The sequence below is a fragment of the Cnephaeus nilssonii genome (genome assembly GCF_951640355.1).
Source record: "Cnephaeus nilssonii genome assembly, chromosome: 4".
NCBI lineage: Eukaryota > Metazoa > Chordata > Mammalia > Chiroptera > Vespertilionidae > Cnephaeus > Cnephaeus nilssonii.
Genome location: NC_137075.1, coordinates 90,336,265 through 90,351,176, shown reverse-complemented (window position 1 = coordinate 90,351,176; position 14,912 = coordinate 90,336,265). Strand labels below are relative to the sequence as shown.

Here is a 14,912-nt window from a genome sequence, read left to right as displayed (position 1 = left end):
TCAAGAGCAGAAATAGTGCCTGGATATCAATTCGACTTCATCCCTGACCCTGGTGGAGCATGATATGAGGAGAACTTAGGGAATGCTCCTTCTAAACAGCCACCATCTTCCCCGCCTCAATTTCCATTCCCAGATTCTACTAAAACATAAATCCTTTCCTATCCTAGGTCATTTCTTGAGGTTATTAAGGCACTTTCCTCATTAAATGGAAATCTGAATACAAGACACACTCAGGCTCCTCAATCATTGTCACTGTCCTGTGTGTGAGACCATTAGGAAGCCAATGGAGATCTGTCATCAATGATAGGGGTGATGCAGGGACATGAGAGTAAAGGAAGGACAGAGACAATGCAGTCATGGTATGGGAAGTTGGTCACAAAGGGCAGGAGGGAGGGCACAGGGGATGGGGTGGGATTGGGGAGAACAATGCTTGAAGGGAAGAGGTGGGGTCCTCCACCTCTTCCACAATTGTGCCTCAGACCAGCCCTTCCCAGGCAATTCCCTGACCTTCATTGTGGACTTTGGTGTCCTTGTTCTATCAGGGGTTCATCAGTAGCTTGCAGGCGAGGATGAGCTTGTTCAATATTTTGATCAATGACTTGCCTGAGAACACTCATGGCATGCTGTCTTGTTGTGATGAACTAAAGCTGAGGGGAATAGTTAATTTGTTAGATATCAGAATCAGAGTCCAAAAGAATGTGAATGGGCAAAAGTGAAATTTAACTTAAGGGACAAATGTAAACTCCAGCACTTAAGCAAAACACCCTCAAGTCCCCCCGAATAAAAAGAAGTCAACAGTTTCATCTCTTCTCTGCACTGACTGCACTAAACCTAGGGTTTTGGTTCAGAGAACCAAATGGTGCAATGTATAAGGAGGGGCATGAACCAGGTGAGGTGTGTCCAAAAAATAATCAGAATGGTAAGGACTCCAAAGCAGCTCACATGCTGAATGGCTGAAGGAACTGCTACACACAGACCAAATAAGAGGGAGCTAGATAAGGACATGAGAGCTGCCATCAAGCATTTTAGAAATTGCACCTGCAAGACAAAGGAGCAGCACATTCTGCAAGAATAGTGGGTCCACAAAAGAGATTCAAAGTGGGGTTTTGGAAGATAACTACCAAAAATCCGATCCAACTCGAAGACTCTATGCTTCTATGAAGTATGATGCTCTCCAATGAGGTCAAATAGCTATATGAAACATCTGATATTTGACTGGTTTTTACCTACAAAGTGAGCATTTTAGATGGTACAAACTAATACCACCCATAAAAAGGTAGGCACTAAAGAAAACTTCAATGAATCACCTAATGCCAATCGTGAGCTCACACTCGGGAAGATCACCTGTCTACATATGTGATTTTGGCTTTCCTACGAGCCTTGCACAGTACTGGGGTTGAATTGAATATTTGAAATGATGATGATGATGATGGTTTCCAGAAAAGAGCCTGTTGCTAATTCTCCAAGACAGGTGCTACCCAGGTCCAGCCTCTAGGTTTGCCCTTCCATAATGCCACTGTGTTCCATCCTCACCACTAAGCCCTTTGTAGAATGTCCAACTTTGCTCTAACAGCCGGGGGGCTGGACTGAATAAAAGGTATTTCTTCCAGTGTCACTCATGAATCACCAACAGCTTCTGTGTGGCATAACCACCGGGAAGAGGAAAGAATGTTGGCAGCATCTTCCCAATCTATTCCACCTCTTTAGAGGGGGAGGAGGGTTTTCTCACATGGGAATAGCATAAACGGAAGAGAGATGAAGGCAGTCATGCTTGTTACTCAAAGGGTTAAAGGATCAGCAATTATGACTTTTAGAAAAATCTTCCCAAAGAAGAAGAAGTCTTTGATCTGTGACTTGTCATGAACTTCTCTAAAATAGCTCTTCAATCACTAATGACATGAAGCAGAAAGAAACACCTGATGTGCTAGATGAAAGAACTATACCCTAATAGATCATGGCATACTGGATTTTAAAAATCCAGGGCTGAATTGAACAAAATCAAAGAATGATCCCAAGTTTAAGTCAAATAAGCCACTGATTACACAGTGCAGGAAGGGTAGAGGATAGCTTAGCAGCAGTTCAACTTAATACTATAGTCATTTTTTAAAAAAGCTAAGGTGCTTGCTGTCATCATTAATAGATGTAGGGAGTCTAGAAAAGGAAGTAATGAAACCACTCTGTAATGAACTGGTTGGGACATATCCACAATACCATATGTGATGTGGGCATCCTTCTTTGGAAATAATGCCCCCAAAAAGGTCATTTTTAGAGAACAATGACCTGGGTTATAAAAAACTAAGACCTTTGTATAGAATGCCTAAAGAAACTGGAGATGCTTTAAGCTTTAGAAAAGAAAATCCTTAAAGACAAAAGCCCTGTCTTCAAACACTGGGAGTGTAATTAGATCTATTCTGTGTCTCCAAGGGCTGGAAGCAATACAGGTGGTGAAAGCTATAGTGACTCAGAATAATGAAGAACTTGTGAACACTCAGTGCTGTTAGAATGGAACGGAATGGCTAAAGGAGTAAAGTGTTGCTCATCACTAAAGGGGTTCAAGCCGAGTCTAAATAAACTCTTATAGGAGAGATTCAGAAATTAGGTACACAGAGAGCCTTGACAACCTTTTGGGTTCTTTCCATTCCTGAAATGCTGATTCTAACAACAAAGCTTCATGAGCACATATAATATGGCAGGTGGAGGGGATGTAGGCATAGACAAGTTGTCAAAAAATAAGACACTTGCCGAAACCGGTTTGGCTCAGTGGATAGAGCGTCGGCCTGCAGACCGAAGGGTCCCGGGTTCGATTCCGGTCAAGGGCATGTGCCTTGGTTGCAGGCACATCCCCAGTGGGGAGTGTGCAGGAGGCAGCTGATCGGTGTTTCTCTCTCATCGATGTTTCTAACTCTCTATCCTTCTCCCTTCTTCTCTGTAAAGAATCAATAAAATATATTTTTTTAAAAATAAAAAAAATATATAAGACACTCCCTGTCCTTCAACAGCTCACAGTGGCCAATGAGGAGCATGTGAGGGATAATATGTAGTTGACTATAGTGTATTATGATGATGGCTCTACCAGCCCCATGCCCTCAAGTGCCATGGGAGCCCAGACAAAGAGATCATTCATCCCAACCTCCCTTAATGTATGTAGGGTATAAAATAATGGTCAAGGCTGAAACTTTCCAGTCCTTTCACCTTTGGGTTCACTTTTCTTTAAAACAGTGGTTCTCTGACTTTGGTCATATTGGAATCCCCTGGGATCTCATTCATTAGCCCTCCAGGTGATCTGGCTGCTTACCAGAGTTTGCAAAAACAATGCTCTTAATAATCTAAACCCTGGATTTAAATCCCATCTCTCTCTCGTATTTGCTGTGGGATTCTGAGCAAGTTAACCTTCCTGTGTCTCTTTCCTGTAAAATATCTGCCTCCAACTTGTAAACTACCTTCTCAGCATCACCATGATAATCACCAGAAGCCACGTATGGAAAGCATTTAGCACAGCTCATGGCACATGGGAAGGGCTTTTCGAGCTTGTAGTCCTTGCTGTCATTATTAGGAGACTGTAAATCTAGGCCCTCACTCCACCTCACCCCCCTTCTCTTGTCAACACCAGCACTAGCAGCTTCCATGCCAGGCATCCTCAGATACCTCCCACCATGGTCAGAGTCCCCACAAGGGTACCCACTGTCCTTAGCTCTCAATTGCATTCCATCCCTTCACTCCTCCTGAGGCCTAGCCCCACAAACTGACTATCTCATCCCAAATTCTTTCCTAGGCAGGTCTACAGATGGGGAGGGGCTCCGTGGTGGCCATAAATAAGCTGTGTGATTTAGCTGAGTTATGTGGAAGTTCCATGGCCTGTTTCCCCTCCTGTGCAAGGGAAAAATGGGTCTAGAATGGTTTCTCTTAGGTCTCACCAGTGGCATTTTGAGCAACACATCTTTGAATGAGACCCTCGCCCACATTCTAGCACATTTAGCATTCATTGACCCTTCCTAAATTCCACCAATGCCCCTTCATCATTGGAGCAACAAATATAGTCCCCACACATTTGACAGGGTCAGGATAGGTCAGTACTATCCCACTGAGATTATAGGATAATGCTAATGATTTTTTTCTCCAGCTCCATCTCTGACCTTGCCCTCTGGAACTGGGAAACAGAATGGAATCATAAGCAGCATCCCAGTGAGTCTGCCTTGCCAAGACAATAAAGCAGGAGATTTTAGAAGACCCTAGTAAAAGTTGCCAAGGCCCAGCTATCTGCTTTCTTGAGTTAGCCAAAGCTGGAGGCAGGCTAGGAGCATCTCTTTACACACATTTCCTCTTGAAGAACTGCTATGGGAGCCCAGGGGGTCTTCCCAGGCCCCAGCCTGGAAATTGGCTGGAAGCTGAGCCCAGCCCAAGGCCCCTTTCCAATCCAGTGGTGCACAGCAGTGTGGATTTCTCTACAACCCACACCCCCTCACTGAGCCATGAGAAATGAGTTAGCAGACCGGACTTGGCCTGGGAGTCCAACTTGTGGGACCTGCCCTATCCTAAGCTATCTTGCCTCTCGCTACCTAAACTTATATTTGGAAAGGGCCTGGACAGTGACTGGCCCAAACTAAGTGGTCAATAAATGATCATTCCCTTTCCCTTCCCTAACCTCTTTCTCCCTCCTACATCCCATCAACCCAGAAAGTGGATACTTCATGCTGTGCCCAGCAAAACCAGGAATTGGGCTTTAGCAAGGTGGCCTGCACCTTCCTCAGTACACACAGCCCCGTTGGCTCCAGAGCGGAGGAGGTGCTGGGAATTTCAGGTCAGTGTGTCTTAACCATTAATGTGCATCCCCTGGGGGAGTGTCTGGGTGAGGCCTGAGATTCTGCTGCTCTAACAAGCTCCTGGGTGAGTCAATGCTGCTTGGTGGGTAGGTCACCTCTGAGCAGCAAGTGTCCAGGGCAAACACTTTGTGCCCATAAAAACACAAGCCAGACAAGTGAGATGTTGCGTCCAGACTTCCGGTTTAGAAGTGTCCCTCAGGCTGGACTGAGTGGCCCCCTGGAGACAGGGCAGGGTGGGGACAAACAATAAGGTCCCTTTTCCAAGAACAGCCTGAGACTACTTAAACTGAAGGGGGCAGAGATCAAGAGTGGGCAGGGGGAGGCTGGAGCAAAGGCAGTCGCGGCTCTAGGCAGCGCAGACCTCCTCTGGGCCCTGGCAGACACGAGCCCCTCCTCCCTCGCTTGCCGGGCTCTGATGGACTGAAGCAAGAGGCCTATTTCCTCATCGGGCCTCTGAATAACTAGGGCACTTCCACAAGGTCACAGTTATTCATTTAAATTCCAGCTCTAATCAGCAGGCAAGGCCTGAGAAATCATCCCTTCTGAGGAGAGGCTGTCATAGGGGTGTCATAAACAGCTCCTCCCATCTGGAGAGAAGCTGGGGGGTGGGAAAAGGGTCTCATAGCCCCAGGCCCCTGTACTATTCCCTGCCTCCAAATCCCTCCTCTCATCAAACCCCCAACCCTACCTCCAACAGCTTCCTCTCCCCTTGGCTGAGAATTCTGGAACACGTGGGAAGAGAGGAGAGACCTGAGGGCAGGGCACAGCACAGCAGGGCTGGGACTGTCCCCTTCTGCCCCACAGGCAGCCCAGAAAGACCAATGACAAGTCCCAATGGGCCAGAAGTGTGGGATGAGGGCCAGAGAGTAGACCCTTCCAGGCCACAAATGGACGCCATGGCCTTGGAGATGTCTCTTCCCCTCCCCAGGCCTCAGTTTCCTCCGCTGAGAAGTCAGAGAGTGGCACCCCTTGGACAGGCCACCCTCTGAGCCCAACATGCCTTGTGACCCTAAGGACTCACAATGCTCCTGGTGCTTGCAGCCACACTTTCTGCCCAACCAACACTTCTAAGGTCCTACTATGTGGTGTGTACCATGAGAGGAGTTGGAAATGCAAACGCGGGTAAGAGGCGCCCACAGCTCTGCCCTGGAAATGCCAGGGTTTCGAAGAGAAAGAGCACAGGCTCTGGAAGCAGACCAGCCTGAGGGCGTGGTCTTGTGCCAGCAGCTGATGACAGTGAGCAGTTACTGACCCTCTTTGAGGCTCCTTTCTTCACCGGTAGAGAGGATGGCAACACCTGCCCAGAGGGGTGAATATGAAAGGTCAAATCAGAGGATGTGTGGGAGAAGGCAAAGCTGGGTGCCCCTCTCGAACTGCAGGTCAGCACACCACAAATGCCTATTGCTACTTTGTGATTCCGCACCTCCTTCCCAGAGGCTGGAAGGAGGGGCTGTGGATTTTCCCACACGGAAGTCCAGTGACATATCGCCTGCCCCTTTTCTCCTGGGTGTCCAGGATTCTCTCTCCAAGTCCCCAGCCCACCTCCTAGGCCTTGGGAAAAGTGTTGCCTGCCAGGCCCCATCTCTGATTGTGTTTTACAGTAGCGTTACCTCTAACCAATCTCTTCAACCTGTAAAATTGATCAATTAATCAATCATCCCCTTATAGTCTTCCAGTGGCCCCTGGGTAAACAGTTACATTCGCTCATAAAATCCCAAATCTGTCTTCCTAAGTGAAGAAGAAAACAGCAGAGCGCCACTGAGGGCTTCTTGTTTCAGAGCCACAGCGCTGCTGGCTCCAGGAGGCCTGGCTAGCAGCTTAGAGAGGTGGGAGGCTGCCCCCTAACCTCAACCAGTGCGGGGCAGCTCAGGCTGCCTCCTGCCACATCCAGGGCCACAAAGGAAGGCTCTGAATTCATTATTTGCTTCAGGCTCAGAAACAACAAAAAAGCAAGGGGTCAGTGGGTGGCAGGATTGACAGTCAGCTCTTGACACCTCAAGGGCAGAAGGAAGAATGTGACTTAGACTGGAATCCCCTCTTGGCTTGCTGCTCAGTAGCTCAGTGACATCAGTACATCACTGAACCTCTTGGTCTGGACTTCCTCGGCAGGAAAATAGAGCACAGGTGACATAGCTCAGAGGGTGGTTAGGAGAATAAAATGAGATAATGGCCGTGAAATTCAAAAGGTGCTAATTATGGATGCTGTTATCTAAGGCAGGCTCACCACTGACCTCTGCCCCTTTGAAGAGACTGAGGGGAACCCATGGGTCCACAGCATTTCATCCGCCAGGCTGTTTCACCCACAACCAATACGGTGCCTTTGTGAGAATTAGAAAAAAGGTGCCCCGTGGTCAGAGGCAGCCCCACGGGCACAGGCTTGGCAAGAGGAATGCAGGCTGGATGCCAGCCCCCACAAGTCTACGTGGGGACCCTGGGCTGCATCTCTGCTGGGAACCAGGAAGAGAAGGCATTAAGGCAAGTGGCACTTTTACAAACAGCACTTGAAGTGTTGGCCTTACTCCCTCACCTCCTTGCGGTATCCCAGAAAACATCATCTTAGCTGAGAGGCCTCTGACCACCCTCCGTAAATGAGCAACTTCATGTTTACCTGCTTCCCCACAGCACTTATCACCCACCACCTGATACAATATATATGTGATATACACATACTATACATAATATGTATCTATGTGTGTGTATGTATGTGTATATATATATATATACATACATACATACATACATACATATAGGGTCAGTAAAAGTAGGTTCACAGTTGTTGGTATAGAAAATAATACAATAATTAACAAATAATAATACAAGAATAAACTCTGTATTTCTCGTGTGCACAACTTTCTCTATATATAATTTCTTATTTCATTGTCTGTCCCCATCTAGAATAAAAGATCCATGAGGACAGGGAGCCTTCTGTTTTTTCACTCTTTTGTCCCTAATACTAGGAAGAGTGCTTGGTATATAGCAGGTTCTCAATAAAAATTTGCCGAGTGAGAGATTAACTAAAATATTATCAAACAGAAAGAGAGAATTTAATGGCACTTTTCTGGAAAATGCTGTTTTGTACTTTGGTTCAAACTATTATTTTCAAAGGGGTGGAGAGTAGACAGAAGATAAGAGATGGGAAAACCCTGAGTACTAGCTAGGGATAACTGTACTATTCTCCTATGTTGCATAATATCTCATACAGGTTAATGATAAGAAACTCTTCCTAAGTGTGGTTGATTATTTTAGATACTCAAAAATAATTAAGGATAACTTTATTTGGAAAGAGGTCTGCTAATAATGAAAATGTCACACTACCTCTAAGCAAAAATAAATAGACCCTTTAGGAAATACTTACCAGATCTTCAATCGCTGAGAATTTTCAGTGACATGACCCAGTGTGCTCCAATGGAGGGTGTATGGGCTTTGGAGTCAGAAAGTCCTAAGTTCAAATCCCATTGCTACAACTGATGAGCCCTATGACCTCAGGCAACCAGCTTAGCCTGTTGGGCCCTAAATTTCCCTCACCTTTAAATGGATGTAACAATACCTATCTTGTATTGATATCATAAGAATTAAATGTTGAAAGGACTGAACAAGAAAACATGTGGAATTATAAAAAAAAAAAAAAAAGATGATATTCCCTTCTCATTTGGTAGGGTTATTCCTCTTAACTCAAAGTAATAGCCAGTTTAGAATCATCTCCAAACCAGTCTAAATCATTTGACACTTCTTATCTATAAATGGTTGTATCTTCTCATATGAGTCTGTGTTCTGTGTATGTCTGTGTACATATAGATGTAGTCTACACACACAAGGCTTAAAATTAGGACACTGGCTGATTATGCATTTAAAAAGAGAAATGCATAATTATCATAAGGATGGTTCCTCCATTAGTTCATTGACAAAAAAAAAAATCTAGTGTGTTTGGTGTTTTTTTACAGTGAGCATGTATTAGTTGCATAACCAAGAAAAAAATTGCTAATTTCATTGTAGAAAAGCCATTAGTTAGAATAAAAAGAAAGAAACCTTCTTAAACCCACATCATATTTTCCATGCTGAGTATGTGCTATCTTCAACTGTCAATCACATGAAGCCATAGAAGATAAATAGATTTATGGAGGACAAAGCAAAATGTTCATTAAATTGAAGAATACATATCTTAAGAACATCTTTTTAAAATATTTTCAATAAATGCCCACTTTCCACTTTTTTGATTCATCCAGAAATATTAATCAGAAGTAAATGATAGCATAAGCATGGGAACCACATTCCTTTGGTTTCAAAACCAATACAAATCCAACGATTCAAGGCATTTCTTCTAACTCTAAATCAATAAAAATGCAATGTATTTAGACTTCAGTTCTGCTTAGCATCCCTAGGAAAGGGTCTCACTCAGGGTCAAACATGCACAATCTGGCAGAGGGGGATGTGCACGGCAGCTGTGCAGACACAGAGACTCACCTGGACCTTGACTGACATCTGTGGCAGCATTTTCAACAAGAGGGAAAGGGAGAGGAGACAAAGGGAGAGAAAAAGGAAGAAGAGTGTTAGCAGCACACACACACACAATGCAATGTGCCCTTGCATGACTATCAAGTTCATGCAAGACCCCAAAGGTGTTCAACTTCTGAGTACTTAGTTCTACCTTCACCCAAAATCCACCCATGCAAGCTGAAGGGCCAGGCTCCCTTTCCACTGTGCATGTAGCAAGAGAGGTGAGCTTCACATCTGTCCGGAAGCACAATATCCTGGAATCAGATAGGTCTCCAAAGAGCCAAGCAGACTGGAATCCTGCAAGAATATCAGTTAAAATATTCTGATTTATTTCTGCATACCAACATCCAAGCAAATCCTCCGTCCCTCCAGTTACAGGACACTGGACATGAAGTCAAGCAAGGTTTCCCAGTAGAGATAAAAAAAAATAGTAATAAATCACTCCCTTGAGGAACAAGGAAAAGATGCATAAGAATTAAGAGCAAGTTGCAGCATTGTTCACCACAGAGGACTAAAGGATACAAGACCAGAAAGCATTCATAATTCCCTACCCAGCATCCCTGATGACCATTCTTCATCACAGACAGCTGTGTGTGTGCAAGAGATTGTGTGCTGAGTAGATCATTTGCCAGACAAATTAAAATTCTGCCTCCCCCTTTAATTTTTCTCCTGCCTTTCACCCCATCATTAATGACAAGAATTGCCATTTGAAATCACTTTTGATATCTGCAAATAGACATCCAGCCCTGGGAAGGGTGATATTTGAATTAAGCCAATGAACTTTCAAAAATGAAAAACAGTTCATTCTCATAATCTCCATGAATACAATCTCCTCCTTCTACCCTCAAATGTAAAACAGAATCATGCCAAAGAAGCCAAACTAAGAGCAGCCCAAAGCATTGTTAAAACCCCTGGGCCCCGACCCTGAGGATACACAACAGCCACGGAGAAGGAACTGGGGGCTGCTTCAAGAAACCACTGGCCATCCAGGCATTCCTGGGTGACGCACTTAAAATCATTGAATGATGGGTGTGGGATATCCATAGACATTATCTATTTTAATTCTTTTTTGTTAAGATGGAGGATGAAAGAGGTTGAGAGACTTGCCCAAGGTTACCCAACTAGTTCAAAGACAGAGCCTAGAAAAGAATCTATATCTCTTGAATCCCACCCAGTTCAACTTTCATTTCACTGAAACCTAAGTCCCTCAAGGTCATATGGAACCCAAATTCAGTTTGCAAGCTCAATGAGCACCCTGAAACCATAAGGTAGCTGAGTGATTGCCTCCTGGTTACCCCATGAGTGGGTCATGAGTTATACTCTGTGCCTCTAATTTGCTGCCATCATATGTGTAAAGTTCTAGCAAGTTCCTTGGGGTTCTGGCCCCAGAAGAATCCAGGCACTGACCTGACAGAGCTGTGCCTCAGCATCTGGGAGGAGCATCTCCATAGCAACAGCTGAGCATTCCTCCAGCCCACACCCTGTATTCCTAGAAGCTGTATCTGCCCAAAGAGACTTCTAGAGAACTCTGGATCATTCCTCAGCCACATCCCCTTTCAGGATTTCTGGTGAGTTATTAGATCTAGGGGTGGAGAGGCAGCAGTGAGGAAGAAAAGAGGCAAAATAAAAGAGGTGGGAAGAGAAAACATTCTGTGTAAATAACTAAGCAGGGCCATTAACTGTGCCTGATAGATTGCCTACAATAGCAGTCCTTAAGATACCCCCTGATTAAACAGGCTATCAAACTATTTGCATGTGGTTGAGTTCAGTGGTGGGAGTATCAACACCAATGTTTATAGAAACATGCTCTTTGGGGGCACCAAGACCCAAGGGAGACAGGATACCTTAGAACTCCAAAGTTCTTGTAATACTAAATTGTCCATTTGGGTATTGTGGAGACAAACAGGTCTCGGTTCAAATCCCGGCATGCTGAGATGGCCTTGGGCCAAACATTGAACTCTCTCTGAGTCCTTTTCCTCAGCTATAAATGGGAAGATAGCAGAGCCTCCCTCATGGCATTGTTATGAGAATTAAATAAGATTAAATACTTGTAAAGCACTTAACTCAGTACAAGGCAAACACTGCATAAATGTTAGTTTTTCTGATTATTATCATTTTGAATTACCACAGACAGAATTACCAAAAATGTTAACCAGATGGCTCCCTGGAAATATCAAGAGACCACAGGAATTAAGCTGTATTTACTGTGGTGAACCCAAAAATTTGGGTTCAACTCTTCTACTTGTAAGTGAAGACTCTATTCCAGCCCTCCCAGCCCCTGGGTGGTCTCTCCTCCCTCACTTTCCTCAGGGGGGGAGGGAGGCAAGGGGGAATTAACAGGTTCTGGGTGAGCAGAAGCAAGAGACAAAACAAATTCCTTCCTCAAATCAAACCTTAATTTGGGCCAGTTCTAATCTTGTGCATAAAAAAAAAAAAAAACAGCATCTCTTCTTGCCAAAGAGGGCCAATAAGGTCACCAAGAAAACCCCCTTTAACAGGGGGCCAGAGTCCAAACCCAGCTCCTGGCTGTGGCACCATCCTAGAGGCAGTTCTGAGCATTATGTCCAGTTTGAAAAACACAGAGACCCCTGGCCCAAGAAGCAGTGAGTTACCTGAATCTCTTCATTCAATTCTGATCAACAAAATAAAATTACAAAGGTAGGAGTGGAATGGGGAGGAGGATGGGCAGAGAGAGGGTAAGGATCAGAACTTCACCAGTATCCATTGGCTATATTGTCTGACCAGCATCCTTTTCCCCTTCTTTTTATAGCAAGCCCCAGTTTTCTTCTGGGGAACAACCTTTACTACCCTTAACCCATATGGCTTGGTAGAGATGACCCCCATCCCCACCTTAGCTCCAAGGGTAGGCATGTGACTCAGACTAGGTCATGGGAATCCAGGGCTGGATTGCCAAGATTCAGGCTGTATTACTTTATGCCAGTTAACTAAGCTCTCTGTATTTCAGGTTCCTTATCCATAAACTGGGTGTGATAATAGTTCCTACCTTAAGGTTGCTGTAAGGGCTTAGAACACTACCTAGCATATGAAAAGCCCTCAGTCAATGTTGACTGGTAATTTAATTACCTTCCTATAGGGGAGAACAAGAGTATTAAAACAACAATAACAACAACCCTTCCAATGCTCACACAGCAAGGAAGCCTGTCCTAGGATGTAGCTGTAGTTGTTCTGACTCCATACCTTGAGGCCTTCCATTTCCAAGGCAATCATCCCCAGAGCGCCCTCTGTCTGTGGTTGATATTGATATACAACCTGGGGTCTGTGTATGGGGGAACAGCATTGGACCCCAAAACTGGACAGAGGAAAACTATAAGTAGATAGATAGATGAGAGAGAGAGAGAGAGAGGATATAGATAGATATATAGATATAGATATAGATATAGATATAGATATAGATATAGATATAGATATAGATATAGATATAGATATAGATATAGATATAGATATAGATATATAGATACAGATATAGATATATGCATATCAATTTTTAAATAGATTAAAAAGTGGGGGCAAATTGCAGAGGAAGAGGCAGTTGACAACCACATGTGATTGATCCAGGGGAGGTGGCATCCTCAGCCCTGCCAGCCTCCCCAGCTCCCTCCTGCTGTTTTATTTTCTCACGCTGCTGGGCCTGTGGTTTTCCAGAGCGCCACTACATTTAAATCTATATTCTATTTTCTCTCCTAGAAAATAGGTCAGAACCAAGGAAGAGTTCACCAGGTGGGGTCCCAGAAGGTTTGGCTGGGCCTTGCCTGCAGGAGCAGCCGCCCCACACTCCCCAAAGCTCCTCCAGGGGAACAGGGGGCTGTGGAAGCAGCAAGTGGGGAAATCTCAGACTCCTACCTCTTGAGATGATCTAGTCCAAATGAAGGGTGACATGGGAAGGCTCCCCAGGCTAAGCTATACTCCGCAACTGCAACAAGGAGGTGGAAGGTCCTCCCCCAGTCCAACCCCCACTCCCACCCAAAAACTCCCCAAACTTCAGGAAATTGTTTCTTTTGAATTATAAAATGCTGATCATATGCACTTGTGGCTAAAGTTGTTGTTGAAGATGCATTAAGTGTCCATGGGGTACTGAGGTAGGAATGCCCTAATTTACTTATTCACTGGTTGTAAAGGCAAAGAGAGTAAGTGAAGGGTAGCAGCAGCTTTCAAATCCTTCCTCTCCTGGGTTGCTCCCGGCCCCTGGTTTGAGCATGGCATTCCTAACAGAGGTGGCTGCAGACTGGGCCAGATTTGTTCTCATCAGGAATTTTTTTTCCCCTAATATTTTTTTTGAGCACCTGCTATCTCCCAAGGTCAGTGTAAAAAATACCAAAGCTAGGAGGATGGGAGAAAAAAGATGCTCGGTTATGTGAGCCAGTCCTCAGCCCTCCTGTCACGACAGTAGAAGCAACTAACACTAATGGAGCAGGGTCTGCCTAGAGCCTGTGCATTTGCTGTTTTCCTGCCAAACAGTCTTTGTCAGGCATATGTAAGACTGTTCTTCACTTTCTTCAGGTATCAGCTCAGATACTACTTCCTCAGAAAGGCCTTCTTCAACCTCCTTTTCTGACCCTGCCTTTCCTTTTGTCTTGGCACTAATTACTATTTGACATTATAGGTGGGGTTTACGTTTGTATTGCTTATATTCCCCATGAAAACTCAAGCTTCCCGAGAAAAGAAGTATTGTCTGTTTCATTAAACACTGTATGCCCAGAGTTTAAGCAGGGTCTCGCCTATAACAGGTGCTCAGCAATATGTATCGAATGGTGACTAGATCATCTCAATTGATAGAATTCACTGGGAAGGATTTTAGTAGTATCTCCATCTACACATGAGAAAATCAAGGCTCAGGGAAGTAAGGCACATGCCTGTGGGCAGAGGGGCAGAGCTGGGATTGGACCCCCCCGCCCCCAACCCAACTAGCTTCATCCCCTGACTACACTGAGAAACCCTGTTTTCTTTGCTGTCAGCCTCCTTATCATGTGGGTTGTCTCCATGTGGTAACAAAGATGGAATGGGGTATCTCTAGAGAAAAGAAAGCAGCCTATTTCCTGATAATTTTAGCAAAATTTCCTGGGAAGGCTCTCCTTGGTTGGCTTAGGTCAATGGTCTATTGCTGGGCCAATTACTGTGTCCAGCATCACACATTGAGGGTGAGTGTGGGGATAAAATGGGATAACGTCTATCTATCCCTGGCACAAAGCTATACTGGTTGTAACAAAGCTCGCATTTATTTATTTTTTTTTTCAAAGCTCGCATTTATTGAGCATTTGCTGTGCATTGGGCCCTATACCGAGGGTTTTATATACATCTTATTTAACTCTCACCACAACCCTAACAGGTCAGAATGCTTTTCATCCCATTTTATAGACAAGGAAACTAAGACCTGGAGGCTTTATCATTATTAATACCTCTTCTACTCAGATTAGGGTAAAGCTCTATTCTGGTATAAAAGAAATTGTCTCAAACCAGGAGAGGTATCCATCAAGCTGAAAATTAGGGGTTAAAATATTGGGCATCTCCCACAAGTGAGAAAAAGGCACAGCCCAGGTCAGAGGGAAAAGGTCAAATGCAATATGACCATAGGCCTGTGTC

General features: G+C 44.6%; 1 protein-coding gene across 8 annotated transcripts in view; it reads right to left on the bottom strand.

Moving 5' to 3' along the window:
* The window catches only part of NRXN3 (neurexin 3), a gene marked incomplete at both ends in the record, with an annotated part of 1,469,510 nt that overhangs the window by 1,424,748 nt on the left and 29,850 nt on the right, over positions 1 to 14,912 (bottom strand). For all 8 annotated transcript variants that reach the window (XM_079767585.1, XM_079767570.1, XM_079767583.1 and 5 more), the window contains one exon: positions 9,282 to 9,299. In XM_079767585.1, coding sequence (XP_079623711.1) covers positions 9,282 to 9,299 — 18 coding nt within the window. The remainder of the gene's footprint in view (positions 1 to 9,281; positions 9,300 to 14,912) is intronic.